Raw genomic sequence first — 27,306 nt, 5'->3', positions numbered from 1 at the left:
TTTTTAATATGGATGTGAAATTTTATGTTATTAAAAATTTTGTTTTGACGTAAAATGGAGAGATCGTAGAGAAAATTATTATCGACAGATTCATCATCCTTTTTATTTAGTTAAATTTGGAGACATATTCCATTTAGTGACAGATTAGATTCATCATCCTTTTTATTTAGTTAAATTTGGAGACATATTCAAGTATTAGTCTCAGATTCATCACCCTTTTTATTTAGTTAAATTTATCGACAGATCTAAGTTGTCATTAAAAATTTTCATCAAGATATTTAGAAACAAAGTCGTCCATCACAAGTATTATTTCATCGATTTGTTTGAGAATCATACATGCATCACAAATCTGGAAGAAAGGATTCAGATATGAGAATACAAATGTTCTTATAGATGTGAGGGAGTTCAATTTTCTAGATTTGTCATGAAAACGATGGAATTAATGTCATTTGCCTGTTTACAGTAAGATGGCGCTATTACTCACCATCTTATCCTTTCCACAGACTTGATAGAGAGCTGGCAAAGTCGAATGCCTATAGATATAGATAAAGACATCATGAAATCATGTTCTTATACTACCAAACAGATATATTTTTGGTTTATTCTCGAGGATTTAATCTTGTCCATATGATTCACTCATCCACATTATTATTATATATCTTTATTAATTCAAATCATAAGGACAGAAATTGTCCTCTCTATCAGAGATCTATTAGCGTAATCAATCGAAAAGTTTCTTCACCACACAATAAGGAGTGGCCATCGAATCAAACCATAACTTTCCACAATTGACGTGGCTTTCAAGTGTGATTCATTTCAAATGCGTTTACTTTTTCTGATTCAGTTCGATTTTATCTATTTGACTATGATATCATATTAAAATTTTATGCGATCTGATACTAATCCAATTCAAAAACTTTGACGTATTAAGTTGAAGTTAATCATCCTATCGATCTCCATTGATGATTTAAGATGTTTTAGTGAATCATCCTCCTTTGAGTATACGGCAATTGCATGTTCAACTTCCGAATAAAATAAGAACATAAGATGCATGTGGAACAATATCTTTTCTTTATATATATATATATATATATATATATATATATAATATAATATAAGAAAAAAGAAAGAAGAATAAATGGAATGACTTTGATATCGGATGACTTTGATATCGGAAAGAGACAATCCAGTGGTTCGAAAAAAAGTGGCAGAAGGAAGGACAGAAGAGTACCAAACGATTATTCGTAGTTGCTGTAGTCATGCGGAAAGTGATGTTGGAAGAACGAGCCGCTAAGATAGAGAGAGAGAGGGAGAGAGTTCCTAAGCTTGTCTTGCTTTCCAGCATCTGAGCATCCATCACATCAGCTCTCGTTATCAGCTGGCGACGAATGCGTAAATGTATCATCGGAAACAAGAGCTCGAGGCATTAAGCGCCTGAGAAGTCCTCGTTGTTCCTCGTTGTTCCGTCTCCTGCCTCTCGTTTTGTAGGCACTTCAACTCAACTGCACAGTTTCCATGCACGAGGAACACAAGTCCGGCGGTTCGACGGTGACCAAGTTTTGTATCGTCATCCTGACTTCAGAACTCATCAGCAACAGATGCTTTACTGTTGAGATTAATCTTTGTATGGCCGGCTTGTGCAGTCTGCACCAACTACTCGTCTACAAATGATTCGATAAGGTTCGAGTGCCTTGAGGAATTCTCCTTTTCTAATAAATCCAAGAAAACAAATCAGCCAAAAATATTCTTATGGTGAAGAAGAAAGCAACTTTCTTATTCGTAACTCCTAAACTATTTATCGATAAGAATTTTAGGTATCTAAGTGAGTTTTAATTGCTGAAATCTTAAGCAATTAAAATAATAAATATAATATTTTTTTGGTAGTACCAAAAAATACTACAATTGGGTAGGAAGTTCTAAGTATTAGGTAAAATAAATAAATATTATTAAAAATGATTCCAGAGACCAAATAGGGTTGATTATTATGCACAATTGCACATTGTAAATTAATTTCTCGCAAAAAAGAAAAAAAACAACAACATAATATTCACAACTCACTTAGGTTTAGGTCATGTCAAAGTTACAAGGAAAAATGGATTTACATTGACATAATAAATGAGAATATTAATGGGAGGGGGGCGTTAAACGTGAGAGAAGGGTAAACAGAGAGAGACCCAACTCACGCGAGATATATAGCAGCGTAAGGCGGAAAACTCGCACGTCCTGCGGAGGCCGAAACGTTTTGGCGCTCCTCGCCTCCTCTTTTCAACTTACTTCCTCCCCTCGAAGAAGGACACGTTTTCGCTTTCTCCTCCTCCTCCTCCTCAACTGCTCCATCCCCGCTTCTCCTCCTGATCTCGGTTTCCGCTTCATCCCCGATCGAGTCTTCCTCCTCGGTTTCTTGCATCGAAGAGAGGATTGATTTTGGTGGGCTTTGAGAGATTCCGTGCTCGGACGGGGAGTCGGAGTGAGGCAGACGAAGAGGTGGAGTGGGAGCGGCGGCGGGGCGAGGGTTGAAGGGGTTTCGGGGCGATGGATTTGGAGTCCCGATCTCCAGCCTCGGAGAGCCGGCCTTCGGTGAGCAGCGCTCTCCTCCTCCTGGTCCCTTCCTCTCCTCATCTTTTTTTTCTGTTCTATTTCCCCCTTCTTGCGATTTCTTTTGGGAGTGCATGCGAGAATTCGGAATTTTGGTTAGGCGTGGCGTTTTCTTCTTCTCAATTGTTAGGATTGGTTAGGTCTGGAGACATGTTCCTCTATCTATTTTGGTTCGAGTACTGAAACTCTGGTTGATAGAAATCGACATACCTATTTTTCTTTGATCTCTTGAATGTGGACGTCAAGTGTAGAACTTAACCACTTCAAAAAGTTCTTTTTTTATTTTCCCTATTTCATTTGTGATGTAGTTTTTGAGTACAAAATCAATTTGTTTTGCTCTCGAAATAAGTTTCCTTTTTGAAGGATGAAAATGAAATCAATATTTAGCTTTTCCATTTCGTGTTCTTATATCCTCTGTAAATTCTACCGTTCTCTTTTTCTAACACTATAATTCGAATCGTGGACTTAATGTTGATGTGATTTTTCTGCCAGAGTAGAGGCATGAACCTTTAGTTCTTCTGTGATTTCGTTAATGTAACTTTGGTGTCTGAGCTCTTTATGTGTTTCATCATCTTCGGGACTATTCTTTTTGTGAGGTTTTATTGTTTTGGTCATTTTTTTCCTTTACAGTTTTCCTGCTCCTTAATGACCTTTTCGTCGCAAAAGTTTCTCCTTTTCAATGGCAACGTTTGATGAAAGTCATTCATTGGTTGCTGTTTACAGAAAGCATATAGGACCACCCTTTTGTTGGCCTACCAGAGCTTTGGTGTGGTGTATGGCGATTTGTGCATCTCACCCATTTATGTCTACAAGAGCACCTTTTCGGGAAAGCTGCGTCTTCACGAGGAAGATGTTGAGATCTTTGGAGTCCTCTCTCTGGTTTTCTGGACTCTCACTCTCATCGCTCTATTCAAGTACATCATCTTCGTTTTGGGAGCAGATGACAATGGGGAAGGTGCTTTTGTAGTTCCTAACTGCGTTTATTGTACTCCGTTTTACCTTCACTTATATGGGAACAATTTCTACAGGTGGGACCTTTGCCTTATACTCACTAATGTGCCGGAACTCAAAGATGGGACTCTTTAGCACACCTCATGAGCACTTGACTGCTTACAAGCTGGAACCACACCGTGAGGAAACTAGGACTAGTTTGTCGATAAAGAAGTTTATTGAGAAGAGTCAGACTTCACGACTAGTGCTGCTGCTTTTTGTGCTATTAGGGACAAGCATGGTTATCGGTGATGGTGTTTTGACCCCTACTATGTCAGGTAAAAAATGCTTGAAAAATAATGTTTTTAAGAAATAAGTTGAAATCTGAAAATGATTGTTCTTTATGTAAGTTTCTAAATATAAATTAAATAAGAGTGTGAACTCCCAATATGCCTTTTGCAGAAAAATAGGTCTTAAGCTCTTAGAGTGGTAAAATAATCTAAAGAAACTGTTTAGACTTTCTTGTGTGGTTAAGAAGGCATAAATCAACATGTATTTAAGGTTCGAGTTGTGAATTCTGGTCTTTTTCTTGTGAAACAATTATATTTTTTTGAGGCTGTGAAGCAAATTGTTTAATGGTTTTTAGTTTTGTTTTCATTAGGAAAACTTGTTTGTTTGATAATCAGGTGAAATTGTAGTGGCTGATTGATTATTTGCTGAGTTACACAATTGTATAGAGTTGGTGGAACTTTTCTCTCCATGCTTCAACTGACTTTTTCTCCTTTTTCTACTTTTCTAGTTGTCTCGGCAGTTTCTGGACTCAGAATTAAGGCTCCTGAGTTGCATGAAAGTAAGCATCTCTCTTTCTCCCTCTCACATGTGCATATACTCAAATCACTTGACAAACGACAAGCTATCTTCTTTTTAAGCTAAGGTTTATTTTTCTTTTTTGCTAACTTGTTGAAGATGTGTACTTCTGAACGTGGGACTATGCCCACCACTCGTTTAATAGCCTATTCAAGCATATAAATCTATAAAGTCGTATAGTACATATAATTACATCGCTATCTGCCAAGAGTTATATGTAATTGGATTGTTCTTATCCATGCAGATTACACTGTTTTGATTTCCTGTATCATCTTAGTGGGCCTTTTTGCTCTCCAACACTATGGAACTCATCGTGTGGGCTTCCTGTTTGCTCCAATCTTGATATCTTGGCTTGTCTGCATAAGTAGTATTGGAATCTACAACACAATTATTTGGAACCCTGGTGTTGTTCGTGCCCTGTCGCCACATTATATATATTACTTTTTTAAGAAAGCTGGAAAAGATGGATGGAGTTCACTTGGAGGTCTTGTCCTTTGCATTACAGGTTTGTTACTTTGGGAATATCATCTGTATTTATCATCAATTATTTGAATTCCTTTTGGCTAATTACTGGTGTGGTTTTTTCAGGAGCCGAGGCTATGTTTGCTGACCTAGGGCACTTCTCGAATCTTTCGATCAGGGTAAGATCCCTTTTCAGTGGCAACATTGTTAGTGGCCATTATAATGATGATTGAAAGTTATGACTATCAAGTAGATCTTGGTTTTCTTTGGTAAATTAGGGGTGTGTTGCTAATGTCTTTCATGTTGGACTAGTGATCTCTTTTGTTTTATTGGGAAGTTTTGAGAATTGTTTTATTTTTGAACAAGAACAATTCTGATCATGTCCTTTTTTTCTTGACGACATCAATCTTTGTTGTAGTTTGAACACCACTTGTGTGTAGAAGAGATTATTGATATGTTGATAATTGTAGTTGAAATGCTGCAAACAAAAGAAAAGCTAAATTTTCTCTCGTCACTCCTGCCACAATTAACCTTCCCATCTCCTTTCTTTTATCATGTTTCTTAGCTGTTCTATGACCATCCTTCTTGACTGCCACCATCCCTCTAATGCCCATGTAGAGTGAACGATTATGCAATAGCAAACACAGAAATAAAAAGAACTGCAAATTGTGTTGTAAATGCAGGCAGTCAAATGACAAAACTGGATTTGTGGATGCAATAATGCAATCTTTTGGCAGTTCTGGTTATGAGTATTTCTAATTGCAGGCAACCTTACAGCCCAAGATGGTGTTGCTTATACCTGTGCTTCAAATTTGCAGTTGAGGCAAAGGCTATTCTAGGAATATTTCAATTGCATTTGCGATTGAAAGACCCAAAATTGTGAACCATTGCTTCTCATTTTTGTATTCAAAATGTATGAAATTTCGATTTGCAATTTGATCCAATTGTGGCTTACCTGGGAAGTGGAGGATTTTCCAGGTTTGGGTTTCTGACGTGCTGTGAGCATATGCACATTTTTTGTCATTATCCTCTGAGACTATTATTATATTTTGAGACAAAAATTTGGCAGTTGCTTATTGTTTGCTAAGTTGGAAAGGGTGTTTATATTATTCTTTTTCTCAAAATTCTAATTCTATTTCTACTTTGAGATTCAGCTGATGTTAACTTGCTTTAACATGAAGTGGTATCACTAGTATCAGTTTTTGAATCCTAGTCACTGGTTGCACAGTAATTATTTGGCCTTCAGCATGCTTCTTGAGGATTTAGGAATTAGAATATTATTTATAATATGAATCATAGTTGTAACTACACTAATAGTTTTAGCTATTCATAGATATCCTTGGGTGCATAGAATTGGCATCTCTCCGCAACAGCACTGCAAATCAATTGCAGTGTCTTTAAGTTTGTGTAGATTATTGATGTAACTTAGGCATACATTCCATGACGAAGTATCTTTTATGGTCTGCAGTTCTGTTTGTTCTACCTTCATATACTTCAAACTGTTCTTTGCATAATTCTCTGATCAAGATCTATTTTTCCTCAAACGTAAGTTGGAGCACATACTAAGTTTCATCTATATATAATTTGCTGCCATGGCAGATAGCATTTACGGCGGTAGTATATCCCTGCTTGGTTGCGGCATACATGGGCGAGGCTGCCTACCTGTCCAAGCACAGAGAGGATCTCCAACAAAGCTTCTTTAAAGCCCTCCCAGGTATATGAACTTACGACGTCTTCACCATTTAATGAGACTTAATAATTCTGACAAAATTTGTCGAAATGCAAGTTCAACACATTGCTCTGTTGATTATTTTAGCTGTCATTTTTAGCCCCAGTTTTTTTCCATTGTTCTCTAGCAATGTTGCTTGTATTCTTCCTAAGGCTTTGTGTTCTTCCCCAATTCAGAAGGTGTGTTTTGGCCAGTGTTTGTCATTGCTACATTGGCCACAGTTGTTGGGAGTCAGGCAATTATTTCAGCAACATTCTCCATCATCAGCCAATGTAGAGCTTTGGGGTGTTTTCCACGCGTTAGGATCATACACACCTCAAGCCACATCCATGGCCAAATATACATACCAGAGGTGAACTGGCTTTTGATGCTGTCGTGTCTCATGGTCACCATTGGTTTCAGAGACGCTTACATGATCGGAAATGCTTATGGTGCGTGCTCTTCTTCCTACCCCCATTCTGGTATAATGCTTGGTTGCGGTACATGATCCATGAATTATTCTTCTCTTCCATCTCTCAGGTCTAGCTGTGATCACAGTCATGTTAGTGACGTCATGCTTGATGTTCCTCATCATCACTACCGTGTGGAGGCGATCCGTCTTTGTGGCACTCCTCTTCACCGTGACCTTTGGATCCTTGGAAAGCCTCTACTTATCTGCAAGCATTGCCAAGGTTTACCATGGAGGTTGGCTTCCCCTTCTCATCTCTCTGATCATCCTTTTGGTTATGTTCACGTGGCACTACGGTACTGTCAAGAAGCGGGAATTTGAGCTGCAGAACAAGGTCAGCCTCGATCGGCTCCTCAGCGTCAGCCCGAGCCTTGGCCTTGTCCGAGTCCCCGGCGTCTGTCTTGTCTACTCCAATGTTACGAACGGCGTCCCGCCCATGTTTGCTCACTTCGTCACCAACTTCCCTGCCTTCCACCGAGTTCTCATATTCCTGTGCCTGCAGACACTGACAGTACCGAAAGTTCCACTCGACGAACGCTTCTTGATCGGAAGGGTCGGGCCGCCAGAATCCGGCCTCTTCCGATGCATCGTCAGGTACGGGTACAAGGATGGGCGCCTGGAGAGCTACGAGCTCGAGAACCAGCTGCTCCTTAGGGTTGCGCAGTTCCTTCAGCAGGAAGGTGGTCGAGGCTCGTCGACCAACGGCGCGATGTCGGTGATCAGCGAGCCCTGCACTCTGGTCGTGGGTGCTCCCGGAGGAGCCGACGGTGGCCCGAAGAGGGTGCAATTCAAGGGGGTCGAAGCAGCAGCAGAGGAGGAGCTGAGCCACGAGGTGTGGGAACTAATGGAGGAGCGGGAGGCCGGCGTTTCATACATGATGGGCCACACTCATGTTTTCGCCCACGAGTCGTCGCCATTCCTCAAGAAGCTTGCGATCGATGGTGTGTATGGATTCCTCCGACGCAATTCCCGGAGCTCAGCAGTGTCACTGGGCATCCCGCACTCTTCACTCATCGAGGTGGGCACGGTGTATCATGTGTGACACCGAGGGCCATTTCTGCATGCCCATGACTTGGGAGTTCGAGTCGCCCGCAGCTGTCGCAGCTGGAAACAAGTCATCGCCCAGCTGCAATCCGTGGATGACGGTTGGTTGACTGTTCATAGCACTCACTTGTCCTGTGATATAGGCTTGACAAGAATTGCTTGGCTAAGTTATAGCAAAAGGACGCAGATATGAAGAAAGGTACCATACTTTTTTTCTCTTCAGAGCACCCTACACAAACATAGATTTGATCTTCCAATGTTCAAAGCCAAAATTTTTGATATGATGGATTCAATTCCCATATTTTTATTTTGAGACTTTGTGACATTGGTTAGAAATAATGTGTTCAAATACTATGATAATGGTACATAGTCATTTGGTTATAGATCAACCCATACCATTCTTACCAATAAAGCCAGATATGATCATGAGCTTTTAAGAAGTCACCACTGAGACCATCTTTTGCGACTGAGCTGCGATGGAATGCATCGTTGATGATGGAGGAGAAGTAAGAACTGGCATTGGTGGTGCCTGCAACTCTGTGATCCTTCCTTCTAACATATCCAGCACCTTCGTCATCGAGGGTCGGTCCGAAGGCCTCGTTTGTATGCACCACAACCCGACTAACACCATCGTTCTCGCTATCTCTTCTTCCACCTCGGTCATGGCTCTAAACGACCTCAAGTTTCCATCCGAATCGAGATGCTTACAGACCCAGTGGGGGAGATAAATCTCACTCGTACGTTCCTCCTCCTGAGCTGTGCACTTCTTTCTTCCTCCAACCATTTCAAGAATCATCATGCCGTAGCTATAGACATCTGACTTGGGCGACACTCCTCCATAGCAGCGGGAGAACACCTCCGGGGCGATGTACCCGACGGTGCCTCGGGCGCCCAGCATCTTGATGATGCCCTCCGCGGAGCGGCACAATTTGGCGAGTCCGAAATCAGCAATCTTGGGGCAAAACTCCTCGTCGAGTAGAATGTTTTGAGGCTTGATGTCAAAGTGCAGGATTCCAACGTTACATCCGTGATGGAGATACTCCAGGCCTCGAGCGACGCCGATGGCAATCCGTAGCAGCTTTGTCGCATCGAGAGTCGATGTGGCTTGTCTCGCGTCGTGGATGTACTTCTCCAGCGAACCATTCGACATGAACTGGTAGATGAGAACTTGTTTTGGGCCCTCTGAGCAGAAGCCGAGCAAGGAGACGATGTTCACGTGGTACGTGCAGCCGATGGCAATGACCTCAGTGAAGAAGTCTTTGACACTGCCTTTACAATCCTTCATGACTTTGACGGCAACGGGGCGGCCGTCGGGGAGCTTCCCTTTGTACACAACGCCACAACCACCTTGTCCTAGTATATGACTGAAGCAAGAGGTAATTCTCTCCACATCAGAGTAAGAGTATCTCGCGGGCACCAACTTCTCAACCTTCCCCAAGAGGACCTCCATTTTCTTGTCATGACTTGACCTTGTCCTCCAGCACAAGATCCAAGTCTTCAGTCTTCCAAAGAAGCAGAGGGATAAGTACCAGAGACACACAAATCCTACCAATCCAAATCCACCTGTAAATTAGAGTCGAGGACTCGAGGGATTAGCAATCGCAGTTCAACATTTGCTACAGATTAGATTAGAGGTATCAAGAACTTGACCCGAGTGTTGTTGAAATAATTGCATGCGCTCAAAATTTCGAGGATAAGAAAGAAAACATAGAACAGAGAGTGATTGAGTTCAGTACCGAACAAGATTTCCTTCATGGCCTTGGCTTTGTGATGATGCCCTGTAACCACAAGTGACCTACCTTGGGATGGATCGTCCTTAAGATGTGAACTATAATGGTACAAGCAGGAGCTGCCTATGATTGCGTTATCCACATACATCCCGCCAGAAGCCAGACACTGATCATACCAATCAATCGGTGCCCGTGACACGTAAAGCTCGGCTTCCACTGAGCTCCAAATGCCCCTTCCATTCGCGTCATAGCCGAAAGGAGTGTAGATGAGGGTGGTGCAGTTGAGTTGACGAAGGTCCATCGACGGAACGAAGTAATCGACGGAGATTGTGTTCAGATCCGGAGGGCTGCACAGCAGCGGATCGTAATCCAATACCTTAGACGAACAATTGTGAAGCATCACCGGAGCTCGGCCAACGATCGTGATAGCTGGCATGCATCCCTCCTGATGCTTGTTTGTGCCGACCCAGAGCGTCGTACCTTCATCGTCCTCGGGCTTCCCATTAGACCGGACGCGCCTCGGAACGATCACCATGGCACCAACATCTAAGAAGTCGGTCACGACAATTTGAGGAACGCAATGTCCATCAGTTGATTGAGGTACACAAGTATCGATGTGGAGCTTTGGGATGACAGACTCCATCCATCTCTCATCATCACGGTAGCCGATAACCGAGGGAGAAGAGAGGGAGAAGGAGAGAAAGAGAACGAGGCTGGGAACAAGAAGCATCCTTCCTTATTCCTCGCCTTTACGACAGAAACGTAGCAGATAGATGATCGGAGAGGCTACAGCGCATAACAGCAGTCAAACGCGCACGTCGACTTCGATATATCCTTCTCCTATCATCGTTCTCTTCTTCGATGGGAGTGGGAGGTACTCCGTTGAATGAATCCCAGACTTCGTCGCCGGGAATCAGATGGACTTCCGCAATTGGATGGTAAACTTCAGTCGTAGGTTCCACGTTACAGTCACCTCGTGCAGAACTAAACGATATGGGCTGGACGGTGGAGGGTATAAGACGCATGCATGCATATACAGACGAGCACCGACGACCACCACAGTCCACACATCTCAGTGACTTAGACTATTCTCCATGACAACTTCCACGAAACACGCAGAGAAGACGACAAGTGGCGTCTCATGTGTACAACAAAAAAAGAAGCTAACTTAGACTTTAATCCTCCGGTAGTCACTTCTGCTGTGGAAGAATGAACAATTCAATCTTGTCCAGCAGAAAATGGACACGAAAGACAAAAATTTGACCGTCTAACAAATTTGTTAGATTATGTTATCTTATTTAATTAAATAAAATATATTATATATTTAATTAAATTTTAATTATGATTATCAATTAATAAAAAATATATATTTATAATGAAATTTTTCAGAAGATGATCTCTAAATTATTTATGTTAGATCCTCTGTTATCGTATATAAATAGATAGGACCTCCTAACAATGATAATGCATGTGATAACACGATACGACATTAAACTACAGATTTATTTTTGTATTTCTTTAGTCCATATTTTATCACTCTAAGAGAAGCGAATGAAAATCTAGTTCTCAGATCGATATTGTTTCTTATGAATCAGATTGCGAAGTGTATTTTCAGATAAAAAAATTTAAATGACATCGAAAGACAGACACATCTAATCTTCGATCTATGGTTATTTAATTTTAATTCTTGGTACTAAATTTTTTTGCATGACAATCACATAAGTATAATTTTTATTCCTATAATTGGTATCATGGTTTATTATTTTAAAATCAAAATACCTTAGATTGTAAAAATATAGTAGGTCTATTTTATATTTAGATATATTTGTTAGTATTTTTGCTTGTAAAAAGATATTATTCGATTTTAATTACATGATGCTTGAATAATTTATGTGTTGCATCCTCGCCTTACAATGCTGGTCATATGCATTGTTGTTCTCTATGGTTTTCCATCTATGCTGCTTGCGTGCTTGATAGCTATGCAGATTTCCTTATGCAGAGGGTCCACGAATGATATAGATGGAAGAAAAGGGGTGTCGGATGAGAGGAAGTGCAACGTTGCCATCAGCAGCTCGCCGTCGGCGGTGGCACTACTGTATAGAGACAGCCCTGTTTGTGGGTGGCTGTTGCATTTAGCGGCTACTGTGTGCAGTAGCCTTGGCGATGGACAGAGGTTCGATTGCTGGCCCTACTGGTGTACAGTGATGATGGTCGGGGGCAGGCAAGCAATGGCCTCCAATGGTCGTTGGCTCTATTGAGGTGCAACACTGCCTCCGGGTAGTGGATGAAAATTTTGGGCAATGGCGAACATCGGCGTTGTTGTATGAAGTAGCGCTTCAACATGCGGAGGCTTACTACAGTCGCTGGCCATGGCCGATGTCGACAGGACACTAGCGATGATCGTTGGAGATGCAAAGCAGTGCAACGCAATGTAGGCGACGGATGGTTGCGCAACACGGTGGCCATAAGTAGCACGCGACAAAGGGATGCCTGTGAAGACTCGAACGTCTGGACTGTGCGTGGGCAGCAGCAAACGATGACAACGCTTTGCCGGATCGATGATGGTCTTTGGCTGCCATCTCATCGCTACTGCAGGGTCATCACTGTGAGGGCTCGCATGGTTGAGCGGTGACAGTGTCGGCAGAGGGTGCAAAAGTGGCGACAGGAGGAATTAGGGTTTTCAAAAAAAAAAGAAAAAAAAGAGAGAGACTATTTTACCTTTCTAAAATTAATTTATACATAATGATCATAGAGTTCAACAATATATTGATCACGTTTGTACATAAAAAAGGAAGAAAAATATAATAGATGATTTTGAACGAATTTAATAGAGCATATACGATATAGACATATAGCGAAACTCATCGCATTTATAACTATCGTATTATATAAATTTTTACGGTCAACAACGGTACGATAATAATTTATCATATTTTTTAAAATAATAGTACAATGATTGATCATATGATATAGAGCAACATATTAGTGACGAAAGTATAAGTTTTGATATTCTTTATGCTTTGCATTAATACATGTCACAATTATCCTTACCTCAAGAGTCACCTCGGATATGTGGTATATCAATATACAATTAAAATATGACTATGATAATGTTGATATACCAATGACATATGGTGTATTAATATATTATGTTATAAGATTAATTTCAAAATTGAGTTCAATAAACATATCAAATTGATATATATATACATAAAATCAAGAACCTCAATCCATTGTCCATCGAATCCTATTATTCTTTTTTGGTAATAGAAATAGATATATTAATCAATTAATTATTTGATTCATTTAAATCTTAAATTTATTTAAAAATTAATTTAATGATTTAAATCATTTCATCGAAAATAATTCAATATAAGATCGATCTAAAATGTATTATAAAACTATTTCTTAAAGTCCGATAACAAAAAAATTATTATTTTTCTATTTTTTATTAAAATTATGCTAAATTTATATTTATTTCTGACTTAGAAGTACCAATCCAACTTTTTATTTTATTTTTAAAAAAATATTAAAATTATTTTTAATGATTTTACTGTACCATCGATACACCTTATCATACCAACATACGATATATCCGTATACTTTAGTATATATCATATCGACGATTGATCGATCCATAAGGCGAACCTCCAACCGGACCGAAATCTCGTTCTCGGTCAACCAGGTTCGTCGGCTGCTTCTTTGACAGCGCACCGATGATGCTCACGGATCATTCACGCGCCGGTGACAGCTCATCAGCACCAGGCCCGCGCCTGTCCCGCGCTCGTTACATCCACCGTTCGATGAGCACCATATGTCACATCTGAACCGTCCAATGTGCGTCGACCGAGCAGGCCTGGCCCAGCCACGTTTTCGTTCGATGATGGTTCTGGTCACCGCCAGTGAGTTGTAAAATGTCGAATCAATGTCAGAGATGAACCATCGTCGTTTAATCACATACTATCGGTAAGCTTCTAAGCGGTGAGGAGATCCAGAAAACCCTACTATAAAGGACGCCCTTTCCTACCGTTCTCTCCGCCCCCATTTGCTCATCTCCTCTCCGTCTCTCTCACGGGAGATCCGTACCCTGACCCCGAGGAAGCGCTCCGGCCAGCGGCTAGCGAAGGAGAAGATGAGGGAGATACTTCACGTTCAGGGCGGGCAGTGCGGGAACCAGATCGGTGCCAAGTTCTGGGAGGTGATCTGCGACGAGCACGGCATAGACGGCACCGGGAAGTATTCCGGCGACTCTGACCTCCAGCTCGAGCGTATTAATGTATATTACAACGAGGCTAGCGGCGGCCGCTACGTCCCCCGCGCTGTGCTCATGGATCTAGAACCGGGCACGATGGATTCCATCAGATCCGGTCCCGTCGGTCAGATCTTCAGGCCCGATAACTTCGTCTTCGGCCAGTCCGGGGCTGGGAACAACTGGGCCAAGGGGCACTACACTGAGGGCGCCGAGCTCATCGATTCGGTCCTCGATGTGGTCAGGAAGGAAGCCGAAAACTGCGACTGCTTGCAGGGTATTGTTACATCACCTATGTTTCTGAGATGCCTTGTTTTAATGTGTTCACTCCTCTTTTCTTTAGATCTTTTATGGACACAGACTGATTCGGTCTTGTTTGCCTCTTTTATTGTCTAGACCACACTTTGCTTCATATGAGCATGACAAATTAGAATATTCTGCTGGAGTGAATTAGAGATCTTGTCCTGCATTCTTCAATTATGTAGAGGGTTTAGAACTTCGATCTAACATGTGATTTTTTTTCATTTCTTCGCATATCTTGTAGTTTTGGAAGTGGTAAGAATTTGATATTTCTGCAGATGACTATTAGGATCTTAAATTTTGCCCCTATTTTTTTTGTATAAGATGAAATGAAATGAAACTTCCTGCACATTTATATTATTCCTCCATCATTTGCTTGCTTCTTGTCTGCTTACCTTTACCATAATATTTTTACATTCTGCTCTTTAACTTGTACCCATTCATAAATGGGGTATTCATGTTGCACGATGAACATTAGTTATGAAGTCTGCACATGCACATTTCTGTTATTCCTCCATCATTTGCTTGCTTCTTGTCTGCTTACCTTTACCATAATATTTTTACATTGTGCTCTTTAATTTGTACCCATTCATAAATGGGGTATTCATGTTGCACGATGAACATTAGTTATGAAGTCTGCACAACTTTGTAAATATTGTGGTTAGTTTTAGCAATCTTTGTATCTGGTAGTCTGCACAACTTTGGAAACAACATTGAAGTGTCCGTATTAACCCTCCATGTGATTTTATGGGTTCAATCTCCATTATTGTCTTTATTTTGTACCCAAAGCAGTGCTTTTATAACTTAACTATTAGCTGGCAAGTAAAGGACATGGGGGGTTGAGATGGAGCCTTCAAAGCCTTCTTTTGCTTAGTCCTACTTTTGGTGCTTGATTGTTTCTTTTACGCCGTAGCTACTGAACTATTTTAAAATATTTCATTCATTTATTAAATTACAGGTTAATAGATTTAGATTTGTGAGTATTTCAGTTTATATTGCAAATTCTTAATCTACTGGATATGACATGGTTATGCCTGCCTCTCTAAAGAGTTGATAGTTGTGTTGATTGATTTTTTCTGTTCTGCAAATAAGCTGAAGAATGTCTTTTATCAATTTGGAGTAGTGGTCTCTTCCATATAAAATGTTCAAGAAAGAAAATGTCTTCCATAATAAGTTGATACACACAGTACATCAGGCTTCAATATAGTGTGTGTTTATTTATGTGGCATGTTCTTGTCTAGAGTTTTGACACTGTTCTTTATTCAAGTTTCATAGTCATGAACTACAGTTGTGTGATCTTGGCTGATCCAGCTGAATGATGATTCCAGAGAAGTGGTTTATAGACTGCTAGACTTGATATCAACATCTCTTGGTTGAGCTCATTGGGTTGACTCACTCTTCATGTTTAGCTGAAACTGAACTTTTTAAGCTACAAATAGTTGGTCATATAAATGACTGGAGTTTATTGGTTATCTGTAGAAATAGTGTTATTCGTTCCATGGCAAAGTAATTTTACTAGTGAAACCTGGCTATTTGCTTTCTACAATTCTGATCAATGTCATAAATGATCAAGATCAGGCATTTAGTCTGAGCCAACTTATTCATCTGTGGTGGTTTCTCTTCAGTTTGTGATAACACTAGTGAAATAAATAAATTGCACTGTCCAAAGGTAAATTACATTCTATATCTAACTGCACATAATCAACAATTTCACCTGGATGCTGTTCGATAAAAGGCGACATTGATCTCCCCAGCGATAGAGATGTGACAAATTTCCCAAAGTTTTGGAGCTTGATGTTGAGATCATGGTCTCAATAGTCGTACATTTTGTTGATTTTAGATGTAGGCTGAATTCTGGCAAGTGCTGATCTTCCTTTATGTGCATATGTCAAATATTTTATATATTTTGTCCTTAATTTTGTCATTGATGTTTTTCTTAAAGCAAAATTGTAAAGTTATTTAACATTTTTTGTTCTGCAGGCTTCCAAGTTTGCCACTCTTTGGGAGGAGGAACTGGGTCTGGCATGGGCACCCTTCTTATCTCTAAGATCAGGGAGGAATACCCAGACAGAATGATGCTAACCTTCTCTGTCTTCCCATCGCCGAAGGTGTCTGATACAGTTGTGGAGCCGTACAATGCTACACTCTCAGTTCATCAACTTGTTGAGAATGCTGATGAATGTATGGTCCTTGACAATGAAGCGTTGTATGATATCTGCTTTCGCACACTGAAGCTTTCAAACCCTAGTTGTAAGTAATGCTTGCATCTTCATTGATTCTTTTACATTCTTGTTGTAGTTATGATTTTTATGACTATTCTCTAAATGAATAAAATGTTGATACTCTGATGCTCTTCTCTTTTTGGTCTGAAATTAATCATATGCTTCTTCATTTTATACTTCTAAAGTTTGCTAAAGTTTTCATTTGCTAATAATTTTATATAAGGATCGATTTCTTCACTCCTTTTTTCCTTTTTATCTGTTTCTTTCTTTTTGTACGTAAACATGGCATATTTTGTTTACTAAATATCCAAAATTCATATATAAATCCATTTATTTAATTTTCTTCTCCATATGCTTCTTGAATCATGATCAAATGTTTCTATTTTCTTGAGTTAAAATGTTGTTCCAGTTTGCACACTTTCAATTCTTTGTCATTACATTATTGCTCACTGATGTGTTTTTGATGTTTCATTATATTTTAGTTGGCGATCTCAATCACTTAATCTCTGCTACAATGAGTGGCGTCACATGCTGCCTTAGGTTCCCTGGGCAGCTAAATTCTGACCTCCGGAAGCTTGCTGTAAACCTCATCCCATTCCCCCGCCTCCACTTCTTTATGGTAGGGTTTGCACCCCTGACCTCAAGGGGTTCACAACAGTACCGGGCCCTCACAGTACCTGAATTGACCCAGCAAATGTGGGATGCCAAGAACATGATGTGTGCTGCTGACCCCCGCCATGGCCGGTACTTAACTGCCTCAGCCATGTTCCGTGGGAAGATGAGCACAAAGGAAGTAGATGAGCAGATGCTCAATGTTCAGAATAAGAACTCTTCCTATTTTGTGGAGTGGATACCAAACAATGTCAAGTCTAGCGTGTGTGACATTCCACCGAAAGGGCTCAAAATGGCCTCCACTTTCATTGGGAACTCGACATCCATCCAAGAGATGTTCAGGAGGGTTAGCGAGCAGTTCACAGCCATGTTCAGGAGGAAGGCTTTCTTGCACTGGTACACTGGAGAAGGTATGGACGAGATGGAATTCACGGAGGCTGAAAGCAACATGAATGATCTGGTGGCTGAGTACCAGCAGTACCAAGACGCAACAGCAGATGAGGAAGAATATGAAGAAGAGGAAGAAGAGTTGGCAGACTGAGTCATTTCTATATTTGTCGTTTCTAATTTCAGCTGCACGAGGGAGGGATTTGGTTTGTGTGAGTTAATCTGGTTTCGTGTTTGTATGGTTGTTGTATTCGTGTCTAGTTAATGTGTTATGTTGAGACATGTAAGAGCCCTTGGCTTTGTTTGCGACTCTGATCTGGCTCATCTAATAGTTGCATTTGTACTTTAATGTGATATGCTGAGAGCTCTTGACTTTGTTTTCTACTCTGATGTGGCTCATCTAATAGTTGCATTTGTACTTTGCTTTTCTCTCCGTGTATTCCTCAAAAAAGAAAAAAAAATAGAGCTTAAATTTGTGAATGTAGCTAAGCTTAAATAACCCTACAAAGTGTTAGAACCTGCGGAGGCAAGCTCAAAATTGCTATGTTCACTATCAGAACTTTGACAACTTCAATTCCACGTTGGAACTTAAACCTATTTTTTATTTATGATTAATTATAATTTTATTATTTTAATTGGTGATGACATATGGTGTTAGTGGGGATGTTGTTGGGGGGTTGCGGATGGTTATTATGGATGAGGAGAGCAGCACGAGAGATAATGGTTACTTTGCATCGATGTCGACAAAGTTATCGAGTGTATCGGTGGTCCTTTCACCATCGACAACTACGTCGACATTAACGCAATGCAAAGTAACGAGAGGGGTAGCGAAGGATAATGACTGCTTTGCATTTGTGTCAACACAAATGCATAACAGCAAAAGGGTTACTCTAAGTAATTGTTGTGGATGAAGAGAGTGGTAGTGAAAGGTGAGGCCCGCTCTGTATTTGGGTCGATATCAACACAATTGATGAGCAGTCTTTTCGCAGCTCACTCCTATTCTCTTTATGCACAACAGTCATTTGCGGCCCCAGAGGAGCTGTCATTCATTACCACTGACATCGTTCGATACTATCATCTGGAATATTAAAATTATTATTTTATATTTTATATTTATATTTTTTTTATAAAATCGATATAAATGATACTAATATAAAATTTTTAAGTCAAAAAACTTAGGAAGTATAATATATAATTAACCCTTATATTTGCTTGAAGCTTGATTGATGAATTATTTTTTTCGATATCTCTCAATCGTGTAGCTTGGAATTATCTTATCTTCTTAATATAATTTGTTTCTTTGTGGTGTCATCATGATCGCACGGTAATTTCTGGGTATTGATTTTATGATTAAGTTACATAAAGGAATTTAATCACTTCGGTAAATTTACATTTCAAGTACTTTGACCAAGACTTCTGTTGCCTTCCACCTTATTACATCCTCAATCAATCTTTCTTATGTTTTTTTGTTGGTTTCTCCATGTTTAGTTCCTGCCTTCAGTCAAGCTGCTATGGAATGGATTTCTAAACATCCCTTTTCAGGGCCATCATGGATATCTCCACTTGGTATTATGTTCAGATTCTCTCCTTTATGGTTGCTCTTCCTTTACATATGAGCGTTTTATTGTGTTTAGATATGGAGATAGAATATGTAGTAGGCGAGAGAGAGAAAGAGAGAAAGAGAGAGAGAGAGAGAGAGAGAGAGAGAGAGAGAGAGAGAGTGTGTGTGTATGTCATCATCGAGTCTATTGTTGTTCATTGCCATGAAATCGCGGGCCCTTATTAAATTGCTTATAAACGTAATCGTTGTACATCATACGTTATCGTTGAACATCATACGTGACTTGATAGGCGGAATGCTTTGTTCGTTCCCGAAGAAGTTGTCAGGGTCAACCTGACACTTTACGGACGCCAACCGGTTGAAGTTGTTCTTGAAGTACATGGGACCCCAAACGGTAGCAGTTCTTCCCAGGTCGATATCCTTGTAGTTGAGATAGGCTGCCCTCGGGTTCTTAGAGACGTACGGAGTCATCAAGGCATACAGCTTCCTCAGCCAATTCAGGTGCCTCTCCGTTGTCTCCACGTCCGTCTCAAACCACCTCATGAAGTACTGGATGATGTACAGATTCCCCTTCCTGTGAGGGAAGGGAGTCGCCGACTCTGCTATCTCATCCAGAACCCCACCGAAGGGCTCCATGATCAGTACCAAGGGTTCATCCTTCGCTTCCATCAGAATCCTCCATATCTCTTCCAATGTTGTCTCTGTCACGGGTTCTCTCACGAAGTCCGACTTCGCCTTGAAGGAGCTGTTGAACTCCGGCCTCCTATCCAACAAGACCTCGGTCGGTCTACCCGAGTAGCCTGCGAAGAACAGAACGGACTCCAACCAACTCATCTCGTTGCAGTCTGCCGCCTCGAACCCCAACTCGGGGAATCTGCTCCCCATCACGGTGAGGAGCTCTTTGCATGTTCCCAAGTAGAGGGAGTTGAACACGGCTTGGATGGTCCGGTTCCCCTCTGCTTCGTCGTCGTCCTTGGCTAGCGCGATGACCCGTATGTACAGGTTCTCGTCGAGGTTGGGGCCGATCTGCTGCCACTTGGTGACCAGCTTTGTGGCGTCTTGCTTTAAGGTCTTGATCACGTTGAATGCGGTGACGATGGGCGGAACGTAGTTCAACTCGATCTTGTAGGAGAGGACGATGCCGAAGCTTGCTGCGCCGCCGCCTCTAATGGCCCAGAAGTAGTCCTCCCCCATGGATTCCCGGTCCAGAATCCTTCCGTTGGCGTCCACCAATCGCAAATCTACGATGTTGTCAGCAGCGGTGCCGTACTTCCTCGACAAGGTCCCTATCCCGCCGCCGCTGAAGTGGCCGCCGACACCAATCGTGGTGCAGACACCGGCCGAGAACCCGACGGTCCTGTTCTTCTCCGCGATGGTGTAGTAGACCTCTCCGAGCGTTGCACCCGCCTGAACCCAGGCCGTGCCGTGCTCGGCATCGACAGTGACGGACCGGAGAGCAGCGAGGTCGACGTTGATAAACCGATCACCTTCCGACACGTACGACATGCCCTCGTAGTCGTGGCCGCCGCTTCGGACCCGGACGCGGAGGCCGTGCGTCCTGCTACAGACGACGGCGGCCTGGACGTGCGACTCGTTGGTCGCGGTCACGATGAGGACGGGCTTCGTCGTGCTCGACGAGTAGATGAAGCGGATGTTTTGGATGGATGATCGGAGGATGGCGTCGTAGGCTGTGGTGTTGGGGGAGTACAAGAGTTGGGTGGATGAGTTGGAGGTACCAGTTTGGTCAAGGAAGCACTTCATGAAGCCTTCATCGGTGGCGTCGAGAGAGCTGATAGCGGAGGTGGCTGTAAGAAGAAGAGAAAGAACTGCAAGACTTGCTGAGGCTGATAACGCCATTGTTGTTTGGGCTCACTCTTCTTCGTCTTCTGCTGATGAGATCTCGCCATGGGTTGTCGTTTTATACAAGGGAAAGATACGAGTGTAAGCATAAAACTATAATTATGCATCTGTTCTAAAAAAAACTAAAATCAAAATCAAATATTAAAAATAGAATTGCATACTTTATTTAGAAAATCTTTGATATAGATTTGAAACTTACAGCGATTGTTAGTCTGTCTTCTCCGACCACCCCTAGTTTTTCACTAAAGATAGAAAAGAAAAAATCTATAATATCTCAGCTCTAAAATTCTTGTTTATTTATAGGGAAGGATTGCTCCCGTCAAGTTAATCTCCTAATAAATCATACCATATTTGAATCTTTTTATATTAATCAGAATCAATCAGATTTATAATATATTAAGATAGGATCACATAACATAACATTCTCCAAGTTGGCTTATTAATTCGTAAGGCATAAAAAATTTTTAAATCAAAATAAGTAAAATAAAAAATATTTTAAAATAATTTACTTAATTGGATTCTGAATTTTTTGAAAAAATATTTTACATGTGCGTATAAATTTTATAAAATAAGTGAATAAGTTTCATAAATATAATAATATAATATTAAGTCTTGCTACTAATGTGAGTAATGACAGTTATATATTATTAATGTTATCCTTCTGTCTATAATCAATTTGTAATCAAATCAAATATTTAAGATTGGGATTTGATGAGGATAGTAATTGTGATGAGACTCGACTGACGTCTGATGACGTCTCACGCCTCGATCGACGTGACAGCACCTGGTCAAACGGATCAGAATATCGGCCGAGACGCATTTACGCTTGCTCAGGCTCGATTCTTCATGCCACGCCAACACTAGCATCAAACGTCATCACCCTGCCCTCTGCAAGCCGGCACGTTAGGAAACAGTAAGCTTCCCTATAAGTATCCTCACATTCCGAAGAGGAAAGGGGGGGGAAACTTCTCCATATGACTTCCTCTTTACATCGACTAACTTGATCGTCGGAGGGGTCGGGCCGAGCACCCCGACCCGACCTTTGTGCAGGGGCGATGCCGGAGGTCCCTGCGAAACTCGAAGGTGAATTCTTACTCGGAGTGGACTACGACATCGTCTCGACCACCGCAGTCGACCACCTCGGCGTACTCAAAGGTCGTCTTGGGAAAATCCCTTTCATTCGGACCCGAACCAAGCTACCTCGGTCCCAAGGCCACGGCTTAAGGTTGTTTACACTAATAGGATTTAGATTTTATTTTTCTTACTTGTCATTGTAAATTAGGAAATAACTATTAAGCATTCCAAATAGGATGAGATCATATTTGTTAATATATTAAATAGAAATAATCTATATTAAATAAAAATAAAAATAAAAATATATTTCCTTGGAATTATCTTGTCTGCTTAGTATATATTTTTTTCTTTGTAGCATCATAATGATTACATGGTAATTTCTGGGTACTGATTTTATGATCCAGCCTAAGTTAATATTTACTTGGAAGTTCAACTGATAGAATCTTTTTTTATATATATCTTTGTTGTGTGTAGCCAGGAATTATCTTATCTGCTTAAATAGAATTTGTTTCTTTGTGGTGTCATCATGGGTATTGATTTTATGATTCATGCTAAGTTGCATCAAGGAATTTAATCTGTTGGGTAATTTACATTTCAAGTACTTTGACCAAGGCTTCTGTTGCCTTCCACCTTGTTACATTTTCTGATCAATCTTTCTAATGCTTTCATGTTGGTTTCTCCATGTTTAGTTCCTGCCTTCAGTCAAGCTGCTACGGGACGGATTTCCAAACATATAATTTCTGGACCATCATGCATATCTCCACTTGGTATTATGTTCAGATTCTTTCCTTTATGGTTGCTCTTCCTTGGCAGATGACCTTCTTCTTGGCTTTAGATATGGAGATGGAATATGTGGTAGAGTCATCCAGGCAATCTTTTGGGGGCATGTCTCGTTATGCAGTCAAAATTTTGCTTCTGGATGGTCAGTCTAAACTTCAAACATGGTTTCTTATACTGCAAGTACATGGCATTGGACTTCTTTGGGCATGCTGACAATGTCGATACCAGCTGAACATTACTATGACTCGAGCTCAAGTGACACCGCAGGATGCTCTCTCTCTCTCTCTATGTCATCGTCGAGTCTATTGTTGTTGTTCATTGGCATGAACTCGCTGGCCTTTATTTCATGATTTATTACTTATACAACCTAATCGTAGCACATCATGCATACTCTTACATCTCTACGATGGAATTATTATATCAATACAACATAATGAAGCGCATAGATGTATACGTGAAGACGTATCCTTACAGCGACATGATAGGCGGAATGCTTTGTTCATTCCTGAAGAAGTTGTGTGGGTCAACCTTGCTCTTCACGTTCGCCAACCTCTTGAAGTTGTTGTTGAAGTACTTGGGACCCCAAACCCTGTAAGTTCTTCCCAGGTCGATATCCTTGTAGTTGAGATAGGCTGCCCTCGGGTTCTTAGAGACGTACGGAGTCATCAAGGCATACAGCTTCCTCATCCAAGTCAGGTGCCTCTCCGTTGTCTCCATGTCCGTCTCAAACCACCTCATGAAGTACTGGATGATGTACAGATACCCTTTCCTGTATGGGAAGGGAGTCGCCGACTCTGCTATCTCATCCAGAACCCCACCGAAGGGCTCCATGATCAGTATCAAGGGTTCATCCTTCGCTTCCATCAGAAACCTCCATATCTCTTCCCATGCTGTCTCTGTCACAGGTTCTCTCACGAAGTCCGACTTCGCCTTGAAGGAGCTGTTGAACTCCGGCCTCCTATCCAACAAGATCTCGCTCGGTCTGCCGGAGTAACCTGCGAAGAACAGAACGGACTCCAACCAACTCATCTCGTTGCAGTCTGCCGCCTCGAACCCCAACTCGGGGAAGCTGCTCCCCATCACGGTGAGGAGCTCTTTGCACGTTCCCAAGTAGAGGGAGTTGAACACGGCTTGGATGGTCCGGTTCCCCTCTGCTTCGTCGTCGTCCATGGCTTGCGCGATGACCCGTATGTACAGGTTCTCGTCGAGGTTCGGGCCGATCTGCTGCCACTTTGTGACCAGCTTTGTGGCGTCTTGCTTTAAGGTCTTGATCACGTTGAATGCGGTGACGATGGGCGGAACGTAGTTCAACTCGATCTTGTAGGAGAGAACGATGCCGAAGCTTGCTGCGCCGCCGCCTCTGATGGCCCAGAAGTAGTCCTCGCCCATGGATTTCCGGTTCAGAATCGTTCCGTTGACGTCCACCAACCGGGCATCCACGATGTTGTCAGCAGCGGTGCCGTACTTCCTCGACAGGGTCCCTATCCCGCCGCCGCTGAAGTGGCCGCCGACACCGACCGTTGGGCAGATACCGGCCGAGAACCCGACGGTCGTGTTCTTCTCCGCGATGGTGTAGTAGACCTCTCCGAGCGTTGCACCCGCCTGAACCCAGGCCGTGCCGTGCTCGGCATCGACCGTGATAGACCGGAGAGCAGCGAGGTCGACGATGATGAACCGATCACCTTCCGACACGTACGACATGCCCTCGTAGTCGTGGCCGCCGCTTCGGACCCGGACGCGGAGGCCGTGCTTCCTGCTACAGACGACGGCGGCCTGGACGTGCGACTCGTTGGTCGCGGTCACGATGAGGACGGGCTTCGTCGTGCTCGACGAGTAGAGGAAGCGGATGTTTTGGATGGATGATCGGAGGACGGCATCGTAGGTGGTGGTGTTAGGCGAGTACACGAGTTGGGAGGACGAGTTAGAGGGACGAGTGTGGTCAAGGAAGCACTGGATGAAGCTTTCATGCGTGGCGTCGAGAGAACTGATGGCGGAGTTGGCTGTGAGAAGAAGAGAAAGAACTGCAAGGCTTAATGAGGCCGGTAACGCCATTGTTGTTTGAGCTCAGTCTTCTTCCTCTATTGCTGATGAGATCTCTCCATGGATGGTTGGTTTATATAGGAGAAAGACATGTGAAGTTTTGGACGTGCAGAAGAAGTGTGAAAGATGTATTTGGATTCGGCGTTTACTTTTCTCAATGTTTGACTTTATCGACACAGCTTGCATGTAGAAATGTAGATTGACAAATGGATGACATATATTGAAAACTCCAATCTAAAATATCATTTACAAATACTTGTTAAAAATATACGTGGAGACCATTAGCTTCGAGATAAACTATATAAATAAAAATATAATATATAAAATGATCAAGGATATTGGATTTTATTCACGCTTCGATGGATAGTTTATGCAACGTTTGCTGATCACTAATTAATCTTCTTTCGAGGCATGTCCTTGTTAGATTGCACGAGGTTATGATCGTATCAATGATATAACTTAGGCTAAAAGCTACATCCATAATATCATAAAAATAAGATAACATTAATTGATATATTTGATGCCTACAAATCCATAATCACCGAGTACTGTCAATAGAATGAATAATAACAAGGTCTTATTTATGTACACGTGCATGGTTGCAAGGAGATTACGTAAACCTGCTTGATTGCAAGGCAAATCATTGAGAAGTCAATTTACTTACGTGAAGTCTCATCACATAATGACAACAAAGACAAAATGCTTCATTTCCTTTTTGTCACCTATTATGCTGCAACTTCTCGGTCATAGAACTCCTCATTCCGACCAAACAGGTTTATCCGAATCCACATCAGACTTTTCGTGGATTCACATCATCATAAAACATAAGCATTTCTGGTCATAAACTTGCATAAGAAGTTTTAAAGAACGCATTAAATTGATGCCATTGTCTGCATAAATTTATTTGCATAAGCATATCAAAAAAGAAAATCCTATATGTTTTCTTGGGCAGCTGATATTTTCCTTGGAAGTCATTGTCTGCATGCTCAGCATTGAAGATTTGGAAATATTTTGGATGTTTCTTGAACTCAACATCACAAGTCTGCTGTGGCATATCTTTGAAAGATTGAATCCAGCTTGCGTATTATCCACACAAGCAATATTAATAATGCCTGTTGAATCTCGTATGAGCTGTGACATCTTTGAAGCCACCCGTAAATAACTTGTATATCATGTCCATACCATTCGACTTCTTTCCTGCTCCGAATGCAGGATGAGCAATCATGCGTAATAATTGAAGTGCATAAGATTGCTAAATTGAGGTGTTGAAACTTGGAAGGTTTTCTGCATGTTGCTCGAGTGGATGGGATCGGACATCGTTGAATGGTTTGTGCCATGCAGCAGAGACTCCCGTTTTAGAGTCAACACACGTCTCTCTTTCACATATCAGAAGCTACCGCTGAACAGTCTTTGTATTTTACCAAAGGAAGATTGAAATGAGGACTGACTTGTTGTGATATATATGGATGACATGATACGTTCTTATCCTACACATGGACTTTTCTTATGGTCTGCATGAATCGTGGACTATGGTAATGGTTGTCCATCTCAGCTTTTCCTTCGAGAACACGATATTACTACTGCATGGGCATGAAGTTTGCTTTCAAGAACACGTGTGCTTGACCATCAATCCACCAATATATATATATACACACACACACACACATAGTTTATGCAGTTTGGAGAAACAGTTCTTTGGAGATTTCACATCAGTTCATGTGTATTATTTCGTAATAAATTCCAAAAGATTGAGCCATTAGCTCAAATTTGAGGAATGGTGGGACATTATTCTCATATATGTTGGAACTGTATAGAATTCCACATGAAATTATTTGGCATGACAGGTCTCACTCACATCCTTTTCAAAAACCTTCATCTCCATTACCCATCATAATCTCCTCCAATGGGCAAGTAGGTCTCAGCCGCCACCAATCATCCTCTTCTCCTTCATGTGTCCACGGCACTACGACGCAGAAGTTTCCACCCCAGCTTCTTTGCTCGTGGTTTGAGAATTGCGAAAGGAAGACATGCCTTAAAAGTCTACAACAAATTGAATGTGTGTGTGTGAGAGAGAGAGAGATGGAATGTAGTCGGGAAGAAGAGAGCTAGAGAGATGGAAAGGAAGCTTAGATTTCAATGAGGACGAAGAATGAGATGATATCTCCACTTGTTGTTATGTTCAGATTCTCACCTTTATGGTTGATCATCCATGGCAGATGGGCTTTTACTTGTCTTTAGCTATGGAGATGGAATATGTAGGAGAAGCATCCAGGCATTTTTTTGGGACATGTCTAGTCATGCAGTCAAAATTTTGCTTCTGGATGGTCAGCCTTAACTTCAAATATGGTTTCTTAAATACTGAGTACATAGCTTTGGGCATGCTGATGTGTAATGACTCTGTTCTCTTGTGTGGGGG

At 41.5% G+C, this 27,306-nt stretch overlaps 5 protein-coding genes across 6 annotated transcripts; 2 read left to right on the top strand and 3 right to left on the bottom strand.

The window, feature by feature from the left end:
• Window positions 1-2,212: 2,212 nt before the first annotated feature.
• On the top strand, window positions 2,213-8,388 carry LOC135585214 (probable potassium transporter 13). Of its 2 annotated transcripts, none has more exons than XM_065100622.1 (9): window positions 2,213-2,601; window positions 3,319-3,550; window positions 3,624-3,863; window positions 4,325-4,375; window positions 4,637-4,897; window positions 4,981-5,033; window positions 6,454-6,568; window positions 6,760-7,014; window positions 7,103-8,388. In XM_065100622.1, the coding sequence occupies exons 1-9, from the start codon at window positions 2,533-2,535 to the stop codon at window positions 8,071-8,073; spliced, it is 2,247 nt and encodes a 748-aa protein (XP_064956694.1). In that variant the 5' UTR covers window positions 2,213-2,532; the 3' UTR covers window positions 8,074-8,388. The 2 variants fall into 2 exon arrangements, with proteins under 2 accessions (XP_064956694.1, XP_064956695.1); XM_065100623.1 differs by having other exon boundaries at window positions 2,214-2,577.
• A 64-nt stretch (window positions 8,389-8,452) lies between these two features.
• On the bottom strand, window positions 8,453-9,630 carry LOC103979556 (LEAF RUST 10 DISEASE-RESISTANCE LOCUS RECEPTOR-LIKE PROTEIN KINASE-like 2.5). The gene has a single exon (XM_065100639.1). The coding sequence runs from the start codon at window positions 9,523-9,525 to the stop codon at window positions 8,509-8,511; it is 1,017 nt and encodes a 338-aa protein (XP_064956711.1). The 5' UTR covers window positions 9,526-9,630; the 3' UTR covers window positions 8,453-8,508.
• A 4,213-nt stretch (window positions 9,631-13,843) lies between these two features.
• On the top strand, window positions 13,844-17,959 carry LOC103979015 (tubulin beta chain). Its single transcript, XM_009395007.3, has 3 exons — window positions 13,844-14,331; window positions 16,335-16,604; window positions 17,059-17,959. Exons 1-3 carry the CDS (start codon window positions 13,938-13,940, stop codon window positions 17,727-17,729), a joined length of 1,335 nt encoding a protein of 444 aa, XP_009393282.1. The 5' UTR covers window positions 13,844-13,937; the 3' UTR covers window positions 17,730-17,959.
• A 1,429-nt stretch (window positions 17,960-19,388) lies between these two features.
• Window positions 19,389-20,993, bottom strand: LOC103979557 (monolignol oxidoreductase AtBBE-like 15). Its single transcript, XM_009395729.3, has one exon. It carries the CDS (start codon window positions 20,991-20,993, stop codon window positions 19,389-19,391), a length of 1,605 nt encoding a protein of 534 aa, XP_009394004.2.
• A 2,175-nt stretch (window positions 20,994-23,168) lies between these two features.
• On the bottom strand, window positions 23,169-24,929 carry LOC135608118 (berberine bridge enzyme-like 22). Its single transcript, XM_065100624.1, has one exon. The coding sequence runs from the start codon at window positions 24,900-24,902 to the stop codon at window positions 23,319-23,321; it is 1,584 nt and encodes a 527-aa protein (XP_064956696.1). The 5' UTR covers window positions 24,903-24,929; the 3' UTR covers window positions 23,169-23,318.
• Window positions 24,930-27,306: the final 2,377 nt, after the last annotated feature.

This window comes from Musa acuminata, chromosome BXJ2-3 (assembly GCF_036884655.1).
Source record: "Musa acuminata AAA Group cultivar baxijiao chromosome BXJ2-3, Cavendish_Baxijiao_AAA, whole genome shotgun sequence".
In the NCBI taxonomy this organism is placed as follows: Eukaryota; Viridiplantae; Streptophyta; class Magnoliopsida; order Zingiberales; family Musaceae; genus Musa; species Musa acuminata.
This window is presented reverse-complemented; position numbering and strand designations above follow the sequence as displayed.